Source organism: Phoca vitulina, unplaced genomic scaffold (assembly GCF_004348235.1).
Source record: "Phoca vitulina isolate PV1807 unplaced genomic scaffold, GSC_HSeal_1.0 scaffold59, whole genome shotgun sequence".
NCBI lineage: Eukaryota > Metazoa > Chordata > Mammalia > Carnivora > Phocidae > Phoca > Phoca vitulina.
In genome coordinates, this window is record NW_022589762.1 from 2,462,908 (window position 1) to 2,475,811 (window position 12,904).

General features: G+C 38.5%; 1 protein-coding gene across 14 annotated transcripts in view; it reads right to left on the minus strand.

Moving 5' to 3' along the window:
- ERC1 (ELKS/RAB6-interacting/CAST family member 1) overlaps positions 1 to 12,904 on the minus strand; it is a 548,010-nt gene that overhangs the window by 131,033 nt on the left and 404,073 nt on the right. For all 14 annotated transcript variants that reach the window (XM_032390726.1, XM_032390723.1, XM_032390722.1 and 11 more), the window contains one exon: positions 4,110 to 4,254. In XM_032390726.1, the coding sequence (XP_032246617.1) occupies positions 4,110 to 4,254 (145 nt within the window). The remainder of the gene's footprint in view (positions 1 to 4,109; positions 4,255 to 12,904) is intronic.

A 12,904-nucleotide genomic window follows, 5' to 3' on the forward strand; every position in this document is an offset into this window, starting at 1 on the left:
CTACAGTCATATTGAGGGCCGCCTGACTGGCTCAGTCGGTAGCATGTGACTCTTGATCTCAGGGTTGTAAGTTTAAGCCCCACATTGGGTGTAGAGATCACTTAAAAATAAAATCTTAAGAAAAATACTATAGTCCTATTGAAAATTCAACAGTTATTATAGATGACTGAATGAGAGCCATAGTTGTTGAAGTCCCCCCTTTTCTCAATGTAGCCTGTTATCACCCATAGCACAATGCTCACTGTGAAACAGAGATCTCTGAGAGGGAACAGAAGTGGGAGCTTAAGTGCTGTGGGTGTGAGGTAGGTAACATTATCCAAATGTTATAGATGAGGAACATGAATCTCAGAGAAATAATGTGTCTAACTGGTAAAAGAGACAGCTAGAGGTACAACCTAGGTCTGATTAGCTGCCAGGCTGTTAACTAGGAAGAGAGACATTCATTTTCCATGAATACAATATTTGACACACAGTAGATACTCAAAGAATCTGAAATGAATGGGCAAATAAATCACGTAATGCAGGGATGATTTGCTTAGGCTGTCAGCAGGAAAAGATGGGAAGGCTCCCTTCTACAGAATGGTTTTGCCAAATGTTTAGAACTACTAGTATTTTAAGCACTATACTGTGAGCTTCTTTTTTAAGGCAAGTACTGTCTCTTTCTATCCCTCACGCCTAGACCATGCTGGAACAAAGGAATATATTGTCTGACATTTCATCCTAATGCAGAGGATTCTACAATCATAGCTGTAAATGAGATTGTCTAGATTTGAACCAAATCAGTTTAAGTTTGTAGCCTTTCCTCTTCTAATGTTATAGTTGACCTTTAAAAAACAGGAAAAAAACCAAACCAAACCAAACCATGCAGCTTGTCTTGAAAAGCCCAATCTGCCCATGACACATTCTGTATAGAGCACACGGGGGCAGAGCCAGACTTGACACTAACAGCAAATACAATATGGAGGTTGTAAAATTCCCGAGGCGAAAAGAAAAAAATGCTGCTGAGAGAAAGGCCATCTTGCGACAGCTGCTGTGGCTAAACAGGCTGTGTTCAAGCTCTCCAGGGTTCCATGTGAGTTTACATTAAATCCAGCGTGGGTGCTTGACAGTCACAGCGGGGGCTTCTTCATGACTTATAATCCGAACACACTGGTTGGCACCCACCACAGCACATCTGGAGTTTGTTAGACAACCTTTATTTTTTAGTTTTTTCATTGGCTCCAGCCCCTTCCTCTGATGCAGCCTCTCCAAGTGCTGCTCTGCCATGAATGAGTCAAGGAGACAAGCTACCCTGGGGTGGGTATGCAAATTGGGCCCATTTAAGCGGGTGACCCCCAAATCTGTAAACCCCTTGTTGCTTCACCTCTTTCGAACACTAGGAACAGCACACGAATGCCAAGAGCCCATCAGGCAGCGGCAGCTCCACTTACTGGAAAGCCTGGTCAATGCTGACTGCCTCCTTGGTAGGAAATAGCCTTTAGACTGAGGCACATTCCAGCAATTCAAGGACTAGAAGCTTTAAATTAAAACAATATTGATGCCATATCCTCTTTCCAAAAGGCCTCTCTCTTGTCTAAAAGTTAGTACACACACTTAGAAAAAATTAAAGAATCAAATATCTTTGGCAAGACCAGTTCCTTCTTGCTCACAGCATCTGAGACACTCTGAGAGGGCAGGAATGTGAAACTTTACATGGAAAGCAGACAAAAAACACTGTTGGAAGGACTCCCAAGAACTACATTTATCTTTCTCCTTACATAGATCACATCACTACAGAATATTCAGGGCGTATAGTGGGATGGAAAGACATTAAGCTGCTCTTTTTTAAGATTATGAGTTCATAGATTAATAAATACCCTTAACTTTCACCTACTGAAAACATATAGCCTTGAGAACGAAGTAATCAAAAGCCACTATGAATGAGATACAGTACTCTAGTCTGCTAGACATTTTATTCTGTTTGGTGCCTGAAAGTAGAGGGACCAGGAACCACTTAAATCTGTATTTAGGCCTAACTACTTAGGAGAACTGATATTGCTAAATATACACACCCACAAACTAGTGAACGCCTTTCTTCAATACCCTCCTTTTTCATGTATCAGCACCCCCCCACAGCAGTTATACAACTGACAAATATAAACTGTATATATTTAAGGTATACAATGTGATGTTTTAATATATGTATACATCATGAAATCACTATCACAATAAAGCTAATTGACATTTCTATTACTTCACAGTTACCTTTTTTAAGAACACTTAAAATCTACTCTTCACAAATCTCAAATATACAATAGGATGTTAACTATAGTCACCATGATGTATATTAGATCCCCAGAACTTATTCATCTTGCATAACTGAAACTTCGTACTCTTTGACCAACACCTCCCCATCTTCCCCACCTTCCTAGGCCACTGCAACCACTATTCAACTCATATTATCAGCTTCGATAAGCCAAATTTCAGTTTTGAACTACTGGACAGATGTCTTTAATATTAAGCACATTCTTCCTGTTTTACTTAACAGGTATCCAAATACCAGATGATGTCTTCTTCCTGTGGCAAAATATTTTAGGACACTGGAAAAGATTCTTCTGCTTATAAATGAGCAAAGGATTATTTTTTTACTGGTCATCGACCTATCCTATAGAAAAGGGACATCTTTTGTTTTTTTTTTTAAGATTTTTTTATTTATTTGAGAGAGAGGGAATGAGAGACAGAGAGCATGAGAGAGAGGAGGGTCAGAGGGAGAAGCAGACTCCTTGCTGAGCAGGGAGCCCGATGTGGGACTCGATCCCGGGACTCCAGGATCATGACCTGAGCCGAAGGCAGTCGCTTAACCAACTGAGCCACCCAGGCGCCCCGAAAAGGGACATCTTTTGGTATTTATGTGGTTGGCCACATAAATAAACATAAAATCTATTTCTAAGCAGTTTTAATATTGGTCTACAAACAGAAATATCTTTATTGTTTAAATACTGATTCTTGTTAATTGGAACATTAAATATTATGTTAAAAATGCTATCAATTGATGACTGATCCCCCAGAGTAGAAAAGAAGAAATTCCTTCACTTGAAAAACTCTTTCCCAGTCTTATTACTTCAGGTAGAAGAGCAAATCCAGGCAGACACAATGCACAGAAAATGTTACTGAGACTGCAGATGATACCAGAAGACAGGACTTGCGGACACTGCAAATAGTATAGGAATGGTCAGTGAAGAGCATTAAGATAAAGAAGGGGACTTAGATTTTAAAATTCAGCTTTCTCTTCATTCTCAAAGATTTTTTCCCCCAAGTTTTAAAATTGTCATAAGACATATATAACATAAAATTTATCATTTTAACCATTTTTAAGTGTCCATTAAGTACATTTACACTGTTGTCCAACCATTAACAAAAGGGAAATGTTTAGCTTTTATTTTCACAGGTCTTACATAAATATTAAGCATTAAATTTGGGGAGGGATTAGGTTGGAAAAGAAAAGGGCAAAACTTTGGTCTTACCTTCAAAGCTTAATCAGCTCTGAATAGCTAGAAATTGTTTAAGTAAAAATATACTTAGTGCCTTCTATAGTAGGACTTTGGTTGGATGTAAAAAATAAGCCTTTTTCATTTTAAGTGGGCAGAATTTTGCTAATTTCATTCAGCTATGTTAAAAAACCCTCTCATAGGAGTCTTGTAACATCTTCTAAACCAGTGCTTTTACCAAGAACACTCTAATTCCTAGATATAGCCAGAAGATTTGTGAAGAAGATTAAAGTCCCTGCTAATGAAAACTAACTAGAGGCGCGCCTGGGTGGCTCAGTTGGCTAAGCAACGGAACTCTTTGATTTTGGCTCAGATTATGATTGCAGGGTTGTGAGACTGAGCCCTGCAAAGGCCTCTGTGCTGGGCGTGGAACCTGCTTAGGATTCTGTCTGTCCCTTCCCTCCCCTCTCTCCCTCTGGGGGAAAAAAACAAACAAACAACCTAGCTAGATAAAAAGATCAGACGTCTAATATGAGACGCGAGACCTTAAAATATAAGCTGGCAAAGACAAAGGTAGAGAATGGCGTGAGAGCTGGTCTTACTGCCCCTCCACCATGGGCCCTCCCTGGCATTTCATTATACCTGCTGCTTGAGCTGCTGCACCAGACGATCCTTCTCCCGCTTCAGTGCAGCCACTTCCTCTTGGGTCTTTTTCTTAGAGGATGAAAGCTCCAAAAGAGCTATGTTGGCATCTTTTTCACTAATGGCAGCCAGAAGAGCTTCTTGCCTACAAAATAAAGAAAATTCCAGGACTTTCATTTATCCTCAAAACAATCCTTTGAAGTTACTATTATCACCCCCATTTTAAGGGTGATGAAACCAAGGCTCAGAGAGTTTATATAGCTTGCCCAAGCTCACATTTGAAGTAAATGGTACAGCTAGGAATCCCACTCAGGTTTCTCTGACTCTAAATGTCTTTATCATGTGTTATACTGACATCTTAATAAAGAGTTCCTATTTATAGTTAGACTCAAAAAGTAAACAAAATTAATGACTTTTTAAAACTAAGAATAAAACTACCACCCACACATTTTACCCATTTAATTCATTCTTTTGATAAGCATTCTGTACCTGCCAGGCAAATTGAGGCATTACTGAAACTGAAACATTCTTATGTATAGAGTGTGTAACAAATTGTAAACATTAGGAAATAGGATTTAGAAAATCAGCCATCTGTTCTCGGGGCATTCTAAACATCTACAATTCTCTTTCTCTCATCAATGCAAATAAGTTTCCAGTCGTGGCTTTATTTGGCAATGATTTGTGCACTTTGAAACAATAACTTGAACCTTACAGATTCCTTGTGGTTTAGCTAACTACTTTTTGGTTCACATCCAGAAGGAAAAGAAGGTGGGATTTAGAAGAGGGGTGAACACGAGAAATTTACAAAATAATCTGAACGAAGTTGGTGAACAATTAGTCTCCTCGGCAAAAATGCATTCCTCAATAGCTCATCTATTATTTAAGTCATGTGTAAGAACGCAGATTTGATTTACAGGAACTATTTAAGTGGCCTGAGCTTTTGACCTGAGGAAATGCTGAATCTGAGAATGAACTGCCCAAGTTTAACCTTGCTTCTGTCTTTTGTTAAGATAATTATGCTTCAATAGCAGTCATCTGGAAGAGTTTTAGTTTAGCCACAAACTGGAAGACTATCTTTTGCATATTCTGACAAGGGTTTTCTGTTTTCTGGATGGGTAGTTCTGGAGAACTCCGTACAAGCAGTACTAACAAATGGAGGAGAGAAATCAGCTTACATCATGGAAATGAAGATTTGTTTAACCAGTCTTTGTTGTTGGAAGGGAAGAAGATTCTCACTGACCCCAGTGTAATTTTCCACTGTCCCCACACTCTATATAATTCTAAAAAACGGCAGACGGCTTATCCCATGAAGCTTTAGTCAATAGCAAAGGGATAACAATAGTCTAAATATATCTAATGACCACTTGAAAAAAATATTTTAAGTGGTGAAATGAGCTTAAAGGTGAAGGAGTTCAAGTTGGTCTCGCTATGCACAATTTCCTGCTCATTGCCGTCATCTGTTCCCTTTGGGGAAGCTCAAAGACTGACAAAGCTGGAATGAGAAATGTGTTTTCTCAATAAGGGTGCTGCAGTATTTCTGTGCACCAATAGTCAGAATTACACATTTAGCAGCAGGCAAATAACAGAAGATGAATGAAAGATAAATTACTCTATCCAATCAGATGAAGTAAAGAACACCTTTGCAAAATGGAAGATACAAAGGTGATGGGATCTGAGTTCCACTCTGTGCTTAAGGAAAGCATCATAATGTGAAATAGTAAAAATTATTCTGTGTTGGTGAAGCATCTTGACTAAATTCCAAATTCTTTTATAAATGATATGGCTGGCCAGCTAGTGTGGTACAGTTAATCTCTGGGGTAAAATGTCACATTCCCAAACTGCAATATGATATAACAGGTGACAATTCAGATTCTAAATTTTAAAATAAAGGATGTAGTACTAGACTCTGAGCCACTGGAATAATGCCTTTTTTACTAAGATATATAATTTTAAGTCTTTTGTTCTTTTTATATAAAATCCAAATAGAAATTTTATTATGTCATTTATGTTATTTTTTATTGAGCATTGATAATATACTACAAACTGCACAGAATCAAACTTTCCCATACCCATCACTCTCAACCTCTAAAAATTCCCTAACAGCTTAACATACTACTGTCTTTTCCATTTTAAAAGTATACTCTTAATAGTGATTTCTACACGTGTATGTGCCTAACAAGGTCAACTGATAGTCAAGAGAATAAAATGTGTTGATTACATACTGCACATATAAACATATAAACTTTGGTTAATGTCATTATTTTTTATGGATATTTTAGCTTTTATGTTTTTCTTTTGTTTTTGGAAAGAGAGAGAGTATTGTTCTCTTGTCTACAATTTTGGTAAATTTGAAATACACAACTACAGGGGAGAGCAATCTCTTAAAATCTGGAAGATAGGCAAGAATATTAAAGCTAATAAATAGTAACAGCCATCTAATTTTTGGGAATAAGAAAAATTGCTGTTCCCTCAATACATCTGATAGAAAAGACCATATGGTATGGCTGAACTTATGTGGTTAAGTTTTACAGAGAGCACTCAAAAGTGTTGAAACTAAAAAATTTTAAAGAACGCCCTGCTTTTCAGAGGGAATGGAATTCAGAGTGGAAAAAAAAAAAAGTAAATTACAAAAAAAATCTTATTTTAGTAGCCACTTAACTCTTAATATAATTGGTTCTTTGAAAAAAGAAAGGTATTTTCTGATAAAAGTAATATGCACTCCTGGAATAAAAACTGGAAGATCCAGAAAACTAAAAAGAAGAAAATAAAAATACCAGAAATAGTTCATTTTTAATCAGAATCAATTGCTTGAGACGTGGAAGTCAGCTATTCTAAGTCTAACATGGCTATTTTAAAGAAAATGAACCTTGATGGGGATTAATAATTGACTTTAAGAGCTTTACTAACTAAAGTCTATCTACAGAAAAGGAAGACTTGCTAGTGAAGCACATTCTGACTTCATTTCCCATGAGCCCCTAGGGAGTAATACAAGCACGTATAATGTGAAAGGTAATATATGTATGCCACAAGTCCAGAGCAAAATAAGAACGGCAATGCTCGTCCTGCTAAATTACTCTCCTTGTTCTGTTAATGTCTTTTCCTCAGTTAAAAAAAAAAAAAAAGAAAATGTATACACAGAACCTTTCAAAGTGATTAGTGGCCCCCTACTGCTTGACTAACATGCCATATTACTTGCATAATGAGTAGGTAGTAGCAGAAATCCAACTTTAAGTCATTAAAGAGGTCTTTTCAATCCATCCCTGGTGCTTTAAACTACATAACAGTTGAACCTGCCCTTTGACCTGAAAATTCTAATAGAATCAAGATGTCTCTAAAAGTACTCTACTGTGTCATTTGAGCTTTAAGAAACAGTAAGACCACCTCCTCTGTCCCCTTCTCCCTTCTGAGAACATTTAGAAATAGGATGCAAATATCCAAGGCAAATGGAGCTCAAAATCTTTTTCATAATGCCCGAATCTACCTTAACTAAGCTCAGTGAAAACCAGCCTGTGGGTGAGCCTACTTGGGCAATCCTGACTGAAATGTCTGATCTTTCAAGCTTTGGTCACCGACTGTCTTATTATCTCTGTTCTAGGTACCCCAAAATATCTTTAACGTAGAATGTCAACACTAAATAAAACTTTTCATCTACCATAATAAATTTCTTTTTCCATGTTAATTAAAGCACTATATTCCTAGATCCATAGGCTGACAACATCTAAGTAATTTGACTTTTTTGCTCTCCCTAACCAATGTTCACATTTTGTTTGTTCTTCCTAATAGTTTTTAATGAGCCTGTGGCTTTGTATCTGCAAGCTCACTATCATAGTCACTACCATCCTTTTATCATGGGTCTACATCATTTTTTTAAAGATTTTATTTATTTGACAGAGAGAGAGGAGAGAGAGAGAGAGAGCACAAACAGGGGGAGTGGCAGGCAGAGGGAGAGGGAGAAGCAGACTCCCTACTGAGCAAGGAGCCCCATGCAGGGCTCAATCCCAGGACCCTGGGATCATGACCAGAGCCGAAGGCAGGCACTTAACCAACTGAGCCACCCAGACACCCTGGGTCTATATAATTCTTAAGCCCATTCTGATTTCACCATCCTTCTACAATGTCCTACTCTCCCAATTCACTTTCATCTGGTTTCTTACCACATTAAGTGCTTTGGCTTAATATTTGACCAGCTATAATTTTCAACTGACTTCTTCTTCATTGTCCTCCAAGGACCCTGTATCACTGAGTTACTACTTGTTTTCACTTAGGTTTATGCTACGCTCTCTACCTGAAACCTGCAGCTTTCTCTCCTTTAAAACCTGACTCCTCACCGGACTGCTAATTTTTGTCTATTCAGCATTTCCTTTCAGTACGTTCACAGTTTAAGTGATATTAACAGGCATGTGCTCTGTAAATGTCCTTCTATTCTTCTACACATGCAAGGGTCTGCTTCCTCAACTATATTATGTTTATGGTTTATGTCTTTACAATTTTCTTTTAATGTTTCTATGAGTTTATTGTTTTTCAATTTATTAGCTCGCTAATTTAAAAATATTTTTAAACTTTTTATTTTTAATTGTGGTAAAATACATATAACATAAAGTTGACCATTTTAACCATTTTTAAGTGTACATTCAGTAGCGTTAAGTATATTCACACTGTTGTGCAACCAATCTCCAGAACTCTATCTCGCAAAACTCAAACTGTACCTATTAAAGAACTCCCCATTCTTCCTCCCCGTCCAGCCCTTGGCAACCACCATTTACTTTCTGTCTCTATGAATCTGATTACTCTAGGAACCTCACATAAAGGGAATCACACAGTATTTGTCTTATTGTGTCTGGCTTATGTCACTTAACATAATGTCTTCAAGGTTCATCTGTGTGGTAGCATGTGTCAGAATTTCCTTCTTTCTCAAGGCTGAATAATTTCCACTGTATGTATATGCCACACTGTTTATCCATTCATCAGTTGATGGACATTTGGGTTGCTTCCACCTCTGCCTATTGTAAATAATATCCCATCTTTAATTTTTAAAATATATCATTTTCCTTCTAGAGTCTTAATTCATGGCTTTGCATGCCAGAAGCTTACAAATATTAATTTTCTGCACTGCATGTGCCTGAACCACTTACAATTTTTTCTTTTATTTGGTATGAGTTACTCTCTGCATTCTATATACTCTGATATTATTGTTTGTCTTCCTTTTTGCCTAAAGCCTTTGCTTCAAAATAGCTGGAATATAAGCTCCATGAAAGCAGGATCTTCGTATGTTTTGTTCACTAATGTATCCCAAGTGCCAAGAACAGTTCCTGGAATGGAGTAGGCACTTCACAAATTTATCTTGAACCAATAGCACCTCCAATACTGACTCCATTTCTATCCAATGTGGTGGCTTGCTTTCCCAACTGTTCCAATGTATTCACTCATTGAAGCTATTCCCTTATTTCATTTTAAGGTTTTTTTTTTTTTTTTGGTTTATTTATTTATTTTTCCCCCAATAGCATGGAAGGCTAGAGAGCAGAGAGAGTGGGGAAAAATGTGAAAACATGAAGAAAAGCAAGACTGGAAAAGAGACCACTAACTTTAGCTAATTTATATTTCATTTAAAGAGTTTTGTTTTTCTCTAAGTAGACAGATGACAACTGGAGTCATAGGTTCAATTCTAGATGCTATAATTTAAGAGACAGTGTCAAAGTAGAGCGTATCCAAAGGAACGTGACAGAATGGGGTTATAAAAGGGCACGTTAATCCAAAAAGATTTATCCATATAATATGATAACTGCTGTCAGAATAGCAGAAAAAGACATTTAATCTGTGTTCCTCTAGAGGGCACAAATGGCATTAAAGGGAGGAAAGTCACAAAGAGATTTCAGTTTATATAATGAACATCTAATGTATTAACTCTTGTTAACAAGTAGAATTGAAAGCCTAAAAACTAGTAGAGCTTTCCATGACTGGGTGTTTAAAGAGATTATCAGAGACACTGTATAAATGGTTTTGTTTCTGAGTTAGTCTATCTTCTTTAACTGTAGTATTTCAATAAAACGAATGAGATGAGACAATAAATGATAACTGCCAATAAATCGCATGGAAAGTAGATGTTCAAGTAATACAGTAGACAAAGAAATCACCTTGGGTTGAGGATGTGGGACCTGAGAGGGACCTTATTTTGACAGAGATAGTGCGAAAGAGAAAGTGGCAAGTGTAAAAGCACAGGCATATGTGAAGATACACTGCATAACTGGATTCGAGATTTTCTATGGGGAAAGAGAACTGAAAAGGTGGTGTTGGATCAGAGTAGAGATGGTCTGGGAATAGCAGTAAGGAATAAACATAGATTATGAAATCCTTGAGGATTCTGACCCAACCTTGACAAATAGGAGTTACTCAAAATGCTGAATAAAGAATGATTTGATTTTGATAATACGGTAGCATTAAAAGTTCCACAAAAGTAAAGCAAGGGTTTAGAAAAGACTGATTTAGAGGCATAGAGGAGAGATTGGATGCTTCTCAAAGCAGAAAGGTCAGAATGTTACTGCTGGAGATGTATTATGAATAGAATTCTCATATTATAAAAATTATTTTTAAGGAATGAAGAATAAAATGATGCTGTCTGAATTTTGGATTCAAGAGTCACAGGTGGGACTATGAAAAATTGCTATATAATTCAGTGAATATGAAATATAAAAATATATCACATTTATGTATTGATGCTGGAAAGAAACTTTCTTTCTTTCTTTCTTTTTTAAGATTTTATTTATTTATGAAAGAGAGAGAAAGAGCGCGTGCATGCGAGCCTGGGGAGGAGCAGAGCCCTGACGCGGTACCTGATCTCAGGACCCTGAGATCATGACAAGAGCAGAAATCAAGAGTCAGACACTTAACACACTGAGCCACCCAGGCGCCCCTGGAAAATAACTTTCAAATGTCACCAAATACAAACTATCTCAGGGCATTTGATCCAATAATGCATGCTGGGGTCCTGTCTCATATAACCTTCCTGCAGCACAGTAGCAAGGCCTTTGCCCAGAATAATTTGGAATCTTCTCAATCTTCTCTTGCTTTATGTCTATTTCCTGAAATAAGGGAAGAAAACCAATTTATATTAAGAAATACACTGATGTAAGAATGGGTAGAAAAGTTATCCCAATATAGACTGACTTATTTTTCAGAAGTCCTTGAAAAGAATCAAAGTTAACACAATACACGTTCCTCTGAACAGACGCACAGACAACTGCAGGGACCCCTGGGGAGCCAAGTGAAGTTTGGGATACTCTGTGACATCTCAGAGCTCCCTTGAGAGGACCCAGGAGATGGAAGAAAATAGCAGGAATCCTATGAACAGAAAAGTGACCACTTTCTGGAAGGTAGGACATGCAGAGAAGTGAATCCGAGGCGATATTCGGGAAGATAGACGGGACGGGGGGGGGGAGGGAGCCTCCATCAGCCACTACCGGCAAGTGATAGAGCCACGGAGCACGAAATCGGAACTTTTAGAAGTCTGCTCTAGTGGCTATGCGGGGGGGTGGGGGTGTGGGGGTGTGGAGGAACTCTCACTGGGACAGTGTGGTCACAGGACCCTCGGGGTCACAGAAAGACCGGGGGTGCCTGAGTGTGGCAGAGCTCCCAGGTATTGGAGCGGGGAATCAGCTGCAAAGACAGAGCTGAAGAGTAGGCTCTCAGCTTGGGGTGGCCATAAACTGATCCGCGGCACAGTCAGGCCACTACTCCTCCAGCAGGGACCCAACAAGTGGCAGATCCAGGGAGACTCCCCTTCCTCCCCCGGGAGGAGCGGCATGGGAACGCACTGCAGTAATCTGCTGGGTTTGGAGACTCCAAACGGGGTTGTGTGCCAGAGATAGAAACCCTAGGTCACAGGCTGGGTGAGCACGGAGTGTGGCCAGAGACCGGGAGAGAGGAGTGACTGACTGCTTTTCTATGAGGGCTGACTGAGGAGTGGGGCACTGAGCTCTCAGTTCCTCTGGGGCCAGAGATAGGAAGGCCGCCATTTTCACTCTCAGAAAGCTTTCAGGAAACAAAAGCTACCGAGAGCAAACCCGAGCAAATTACTTAGCCTGGCCCCTAGCAAGGGCGGGGCAATTCCACCTGGGGCAAAGACATTTGAGAATCACTGCAACAGGCCCCTCCCCCCAGAAGATCAGCAAGAACAGCCAAGAACGGAAAAACCCCAGCGCTAGGGGAATACAGCACATAGAATTCATGGCTTTTTCCCCATGATTCTTTAGTGTTTCAAAGTTAATTTTTAAAATTTTCTTTATTTTTCTTTGTCTTTTTTTTTAGCTGAATTTTTCTTCTTTCCTTTTTCAACCAACATGTTATCAATTCCTTTTAAAAAATCTTTAATTTTCGTTTTTACAGTCATATTCTATCCCTTCATTGTATTTAACCTTATTTTTTGTACATGTAAGTTTTTCTTTCTTTAAAATTTTGGGATACAGTTTCTTCGAACAGACCAAAATATACCCTAAATATAGTGTATGACATTTTCCTAGTCTCCGGTCTGATTACATTCTCTCTTTTTTAAAATTTTTTTCATTCTTTTTTCAACCAACTTATCAATTCCTCATTTAAAATATTTTTTATTTTATTTATTTATTTGACACAGAGATAGAGATAGCAAGAGCAGGAACACAAGCAGGGGGAGTGGGAGAGGGAGAAGCAGGCTTCCTGCTGAGCAGGGAGCCCAATGTGGGACTCGATCCCAGGACCCTGGGACCATGAACCAAGCCGAAGGCAGACGCTCAACAACTGAGCCACCCAGGCACCCCTTAAAA